Here is a 7,500-nt window from a genome sequence, read left to right as displayed (position 1 = left end):
TTGTCGGGTGTCATTTATGAAAGATCCTGACATTGGGTGTAATTTATGGTAGATCCTGACCTTGGATATCATTTGTGGAAAATCCTGTCCTTGGTGTCATTTTTTAAGGATCCTGACCTTTTGTGCCATTTGTTAAGGACCATGACCTTGGGTATCATTTGTAAAAGATTCTAATCTTGACTGTCAATTGTGAAAGATCCTGACATAGAGTGTATTTTGTAAATGATCCTGACCATTGGTGTCATTGTGAAAAATCCTCACCTCGGGTGTAATTTGTGAAAGATCCTGACCTTGGGTGTCATTTGTGAAAGATCCTGACCTTGAGAGACATTTGCGAAGGATCCTAAGCTTCAGTGTCATTTGTGAAAGATTATGACCTTGGGTGTTATTGGTGAAGGATACTGACCTTGGGTATCATTTATGAAAGATCCTGATATTGGGTGTCATATGTGAAGGATCCTGACATTGGATGTCATGTATGGAAGATCCTGACCATGGGTGTCATTTATGAAAGATCCTGATCTATGGTGTCATCTGTGAAAGATCCTGACCTTGGGTGTCATTTTTTAAGGATCCTGACCTTGTGTGTTATTTTTAAGGATCCTGACCTTGGATGCCATTTGGGAAAGATCCTGACCTTGGGTGTCATGAAATATCCTGATCTTGGGTGTCATTTGGGAAGGATCCTGACCTTGGGTGTCATTTATGAAAAATTCTGACCGTGGGTGTCATTGGTGAAGGATCCTAACTTTGTGTGTCATTTATGAAAGATCCTGGCCTTCGGTGTCATTTGTGAAGGATCCTATCCTTTGGTGTCATTTGTGAAAGATCCTGACCTTGGGTGTCATTGGTGAAGGATCCTGACCTCGGGTGTCATTTATGAAAGATCCTGGCCTTCGGTGTCATTTGTGAAGGATCCTATCCTTTGGTGTCATTTGTGAAAGATCCTGACCTTGGGTGTCATTGGTGAAGGATCCTGACCTCGGGTGTCATTTATGAAAAATCCTGATCTTGGGTGTCATTTATGGATGATCCTGACCTTGGGTGTCATTTGTGAAGGATCCTGACCTTGGATATCATTTGTGAAAGATCCTGACCTTGTGTGTCATTGGTGAAGGATCCTGACATTGGGTGTCATTTATTAAAGATCCTGATCATGGTTGCCATTTGTGAAGGATCTTAGCCTTGGATGTCATTTATGAACGATCCTGATCTTGGGTGTCATTTGTGAAGGATACTGACTTTGGGTGTCATTTATGAAAGATCCTGATATTGGGTGTCATTTGTAAAAAATCCTAACCTTTGATGTCATTTATGAAAGATCCTGACCTTCAGTGTCACTTGTGAAGGATCCTGACCTCGGGTGTCATTTGTGACGGATCCCGACCGTGCGTGTTCTTTTTGAAAGATCCTGACCTTGGGTGTCATTTGTGAAAGATCCTAACCCTAAGTGTCATTTGCGAAAGATCCTAACCTTGGATGTCAATTATGAAAGATCCTCACCTTCGATGTGACTTGAGAAGGATCCTGACCTTGGAAGTCTTTTATGAAAAATCATGACTTTGGATGTCTTTTTTTTTTTTGAGGATCCCGACCTTTATATGTCATTTGTGAAAGATCCAAACCTTGGATCTCATTTGTGAAAAGTCATGAACTTGGGCGTCATTTGTGAAAGATCCTGACCTGTGTGTCATTTGTGAAAGATCCTGGCCTTGTGTATCATTGGTGGAGGATCCTGACCTTGTGTGTAATTTGTGAAAGATCCTGACCTGATGGGCCATTTGTGAAAGATCCTGACCTTGAGAACCATTTGTAAAGGATTCTGACCTTGAGTACCATTTGTGAAAGATCCTGCCCTGATGGGTCATTTGTGAAAGATCCTGATCTTGAGAGCCATTTGTAAAGGATCCTGACCTTGGGTGTCATTTGTGAAAGATCCTAACCCTGAGTACTTTTTGTGAAAGATCGTGACATTTGGTGTCATTTGTGAAAGTTCCTGACCTTGAGAGCTATATGTGAATTATCCTGACCTTGGGTGTCATTTGTGAAAGGTCGTGACCTTGGGTGTCCTTAGTGTAAGATCCTGACCTTGTGTGTCATTTTTGAAGGATCCTGATCTTGGATGTCCTTTGTGAATGATCCTTACCTTGATGTCATTTATGAAAGATCCTGACCTTGGGTGTCATTTGTGAAGGATATTGAATTTCGGTGTCATTTATGAAAGAACCTGATCTTGGGTGTCATTTGTGAAGGATCCTGACCTTGGATGTCATTTATAAAAGATCCTGACCTTGGGTGTCATTTGTGAAGGATATTGAATTTGGGTGTCATTTATGAAAGAACCTGATCTTGGGTGTCATTTGTGAAGGATCCTGACCTTGGATGTCATTTATGAAAGATCCTGACCTTTATATGTCATTTGTGAAGGATCCTGACCTTGGATGTCATTGAAAAAAGATCCTGTCCGTGGGTGTCATTGGTGAAGGATCCTGACTTTGGGTGTTATTTATGAAAGATCCTGACCTTGGGTGTCATTTGTGAAGGATTCTGGCCATTAGTTTCAGTTCAGAATGATCTTGAACTTAAGTGTTATTTGTGAACGATTCTGGCCTGAAGTTTTATTTGAAAATGATCTAAGTATCGTTTGTGAAGAATCTTGTGTCAATTGTAAAATTATCCTGCCTAGATATCAATCTTTTTAGTATTTTGACCTTGAGTCATATTTGTGAAGGATCTCGTCCTTGAGTGTCAGTTGGAAAAGGATCTTGACCTTGATTATTATCTATTAAGAATTCTGACCTTGAGTGCTATTAGTGAATCATCTTGACTTGCAGTGTCCTTTTTAAAAGGATCCTGACCTTGATTAATAGCTGTTAAGGTTCTTGACCTTAATCTTCCTTTGTGAAGGATCCTGACCTTAGCTGATTTTTGAAGATGAGAAAATGGATGACATTGAAGAGATACTCACCGAAATTAATACTGTGAGGGTAGCAGTCCATTAAGACCTGATCGTCTCCCTTCTCCGGTGGCTTCATCATGTGTCTGTCACCGACTAGGCCCTGCTGCTGAAGAAGGCACCGCCGGTATCTCTGCTCCTCTCGCACGAATAATGCTCCCTCAGCGCTGGACACCATCACGCCGCTTACCTATAGTAGGGAATAATCATAAATACTCGCAATTCGATATAAAAAAGTATTGATATGGCTCATCTCTCTTATATAGTAAAGAGCAAGTGTCTGGTTTTATATATATGCAGTATATATGTGTGTGTATATATATATATATATATATATGTATGTATGTATATATATACACACACAAATATATATATATATATATATATATATATATACACACTTTATATATGTATGTATGTATGTATGTATGTATGTACGTATGTATATATACATGTATACACACATTATATATATATATATATATATATGTACACATATTATTAGTATATATACGTATGTATATATACATTTATACACACAGACACACACCCATATATATGTATATATATAATTAGTATATATATATATATATATGCATATATATATATATATATATATGTGTGTGTGTGTTTGTGTGTGTGTGTGTATCCCTGTCAAGCTGAACGGCAATCAGTCAGAAAGCAACACACTCCTACAAATTGCTCAAACTGACGTCTTGTAGTTAGGAAAATGGGATGGGGGTGAGAAAAGGTGAATCTTTCTGTGCATGTGTTTGAATATCTATCTAAATAACTAGTCGTCATTTTTACGGGTTGTCTATACTATTGAATATGTATTTATAACATTATCAACAAAATTGAAGAACGGCATTAGTGTGTAGTCTTGACGGATTCAATATATATCTAGTAGGGTTCAGTGTTCTGATAATGAACCTCCAGGGTACAGGAAAGATGTGGCTACTTTTTAAAAAAAATTTATTGCACCGATAGTTCAACCCGGTTTCACTAATTATAGGATGAATGAAGAATATGGTTAAGTTGTTGCGATAATTCTGTCTCTGGAACCACCACCTTCTCACGATACTGCATATATATACAGACACACACACACACATATATATATATATATATATATATGTATATATATTGTATGTATATGTATATGTAGATGTGTGTATATATGCAATATATATAGATATATATGCATATATATATATATTTATAAATTTATATATATATATATGTATATATATATATATATATATGTATAAGTCTATATACATCTATATATATAGATATGTATATCTATATAATTGTGTGTATATATATATATATATATGTGTGTGTGTGTGTGTGTGTACTGTTTATACATATATATCTATATGTATGTATAAGTCTATAAACATATATATAGATATGTGTATATATATATATGTATATATATATGTGTGTGTGTGTGTACTGTTTATACATATATATCTATATGTATGTATAAGTCTATATACATATATACAGATATGTGTATATATATATATATACATATATATATATATATATATATGTATATATATATGTGTGTGTATACATTTGTATTTATATGTATAGTTTTACACATTATATATATATATATATATATATATATCTAAAAGTGTGTTTGTGTTTGTGTTTGTTTGTGTATTGTCTTTATGAATGTATATTAATGATCAATCCAAAAACACCCCATTATATTGGATTCAATTTAAATATGAAAAATGCCCCCAATGGAATAATATATTTTAATAGGTGCACCTCCTGGTTACCGTAAGTGTTATTACCACATGTAATTCCCTTTGTGTGGAATTCAATATCAAAGTAAAGAGATATTGTTATTAAACAATAGTTTCAATTCTATAGATTCGATATGAATTCTTGAAATGGGGAATATACAACGGAATCCTTTAGAATTTTCAATAAATTTTTTAAGATTCTCTCTCTCTCTCTCTCTCTCTCTCTCTCTCTCTCCCTCTCTCTCTCTCTCTCTCTCTCTCTCCCTCTCTCTCTCTCATATTTGGAAAAACAGTCTTAAGACCTTAAAAATCATGAAGAATGTAATAGATACTAAAAACATAAGTTACTAATTACTATCTGAAATACATAAAACTTTATAATATCTGAGCACATTATACCTGATAATATACAAAACATAATAAAGAGAACGCAACTGGTAAACAGAGAACAGGTGTGTAGCACTTACCAGGACAAAGCTCCCCAGAAGTCTTATGGTCATCCTTGGAACGAGGCAACCACCACACCTGGGCACTAGCTCAGACCAGGCTCTGTGCATCCATTCCCTGAATAAGGAAGGATTCATGCAAGGGAATCCTTCGAAGGATAAAGGAATCTTTCGAGGATAGGAGCTCATTGTGACTTTTTGTTATTTTTTTCTGTTCTGATTTATGTTTCCTGTCTTCAGTTTGTTTGGTTTAGTTTCATCACTAAAAACTTGATGGTTTTAAACTTATTGTTAGAGTTGTGTTATTACTTGGTTTTAATGCTATTTCTGAACTTTTTACATATTTTAAATGGGAAATGCAAGCTATACCAAGTACATTTTCGCACTTTTGACTATTATGATCCTGCTTTAAGAAACTGATCTATGAAATAAGACCAAAATCAACACTAGATATGAGAAGGAAAAGAGTCTGACAACGAATTTCAAATCCTTCAGGGTAAAAGATAAAAAGATTCTCTGTTTTGAGAAGTGTTTGTTTTACTTTACACTCGGTTCACTGCAATATCCCTCGTACTTCCCTACCCGTAATTAACTAACAAGTAAAGCAGATAATCAAAAGCAACTGACAAGACCGCAGATATCACAAGGATAAACAACAAAGTAATCGCGATATTGTGCGCCGACATTTTTCATGAAGTGGCGTTTGAAGTGCAGCCAAAGTATGAAAGTAAAGATCTCGTGGGCTACTCGAGCACTTAAGATTCGCCTTGAAATAACTTCAGGATGGAAGGATATCGTACTGCAGGCACTTATCCCCTGCCAGATACAAGAATATAAATAACAGTTAATGTCTTTGATTTGATATACAAGATGCGCGTAGTATAGTCTTTAGAATATCGAACACAGATGTCACTTCAAAATATCTTTAGGGTTATTTTCCTTAACCGAAATATTCGTTTTGTTTGTAACTCATTGGATCAGTTGGACATTCAACCGATCATGACACTAAACTGACAAAAGGAACTCCTGTTTCTCACACAGTCCGGGTAAGAACTGTTGAGTTAGGGTATGAAGCTGGCAAGGTGCCGGGTTACATGGGTATGCGTGTGTCTTCCCCCCCCCTGCCCCCCTCTCCGAGATTGGTGGGGGTCATCTTTGGCACACAACTCTGGGCACTGTCTGTGAGAGGCTGGTAGGTTCCTCATCTGCAATCATTGACGACGTCATGCGCTCTCTCTCTCTCTCTCTCTCTCTCTCTCTCTCTCTCTCTCTCTCTCTCTCTCTCTCTCTCTCTCAAATGTATGCATTCAATAAAATTGATTTTTAGTACCAACTTAGTTATAAGCACAACAGGTATTACCAGCATTTCTTGTTATTACTATCAGTGCGAGATATCTTTGAAGTACACTTTGGTTTATTTTATCTGGGTTAATACTTTTCCCAATATGGGGTTGGATTGATCAATCAATCATATTCATGCACGCATATGGCTACTGTGTATTGATGCATTAAAAGCGGGTTCCTTCACAATTCAGCAAAAAATAATACAATAGGAATATTGGTCAATGTGTGTGTGTATATATATATATATATATATATATATATATATATATATATATATATATATATATATATGTATGCATATATATGTATATATAAATGTATATTTACATGCATAGGCTATATACGTATATATATATATGCATATGTAATTATATATATGTGTATATATACATATTTACGTATATATATAAATATATATATATATATATATATATATATATATATATATATATATATATATATATATATATATATATATATATATCTATATATATATTCATATATATATGCATATATATGTACACACACAAACACACACACTCACATATATATATATATATATATATATATATATATATATATATATATATATATATATATATATATATATATATTACAGATGTAATCTTCCTCAGCACGAAGATAAGTCAATATATAGTAGTCTACTTAAGGAAAATTGAAAGTTGTGTATATGTAGAAATGCTCAACAGTTTCGTCCGCCAATGGACCTCTTCTTGGAGCGTTTATTATACAAAGAAATATTACACACGTTTGTACATACAGGAAAGGCTTCAAATCATAAAAAAAAAAAGATATAATTATACTATTACTACCCAACAGGCAAAAGTCACTTAACATGGGGATAAAACTAGTAAAAGTTGAAATTACAAATTAACATGAAAACAAGTAATGGAATGTTTGACAAGCACCCAAGTAAATAAAACAAGCCAAAAAAGAAAGAACTATTGAAAAACATTTTCAAGTTTGT

At 34.6% G+C, this 7,500-nt stretch overlaps 1 protein-coding gene across 1 annotated transcript in view; it reads right to left on the bottom strand.

The window, feature by feature from the left end:
- The window catches only part of LOC137626325 (uncharacterized), a 10,822-nt gene extending 4,599 nt beyond the window's left edge, over positions 1 to 6,223 (bottom strand). Inside the window, exons 1-2 of the mRNA XM_068357394.1 lie at positions 5,190 to 6,223; positions 2,969 to 3,146 (exon numbers count right to left, since the gene is read on the bottom strand). Coding sequence (XP_068213495.1) covers positions 2,969 to 3,146; positions 5,190 to 5,357 — 346 coding nt within the window. The 5' untranslated portion in view covers positions 5,358 to 6,223. The remainder of the gene's footprint in view (positions 1 to 2,968; positions 3,147 to 5,189) is intronic.
- Positions 6,224 to 7,500: the final 1,277 nt, after the last annotated feature.

This window comes from Palaemon carinicauda, chromosome 33, assembly GCF_036898095.1.
Source record: "Palaemon carinicauda isolate YSFRI2023 chromosome 33, ASM3689809v2, whole genome shotgun sequence".
Classification (NCBI taxonomy): Eukaryota; Metazoa; Arthropoda; class Malacostraca; order Decapoda; family Palaemonidae; genus Palaemon; species Palaemon carinicauda.
The sequence above is the reverse complement of the archived record's forward strand: the minus strand, read 5'-3'. Positions and strand labels throughout refer to the sequence as shown.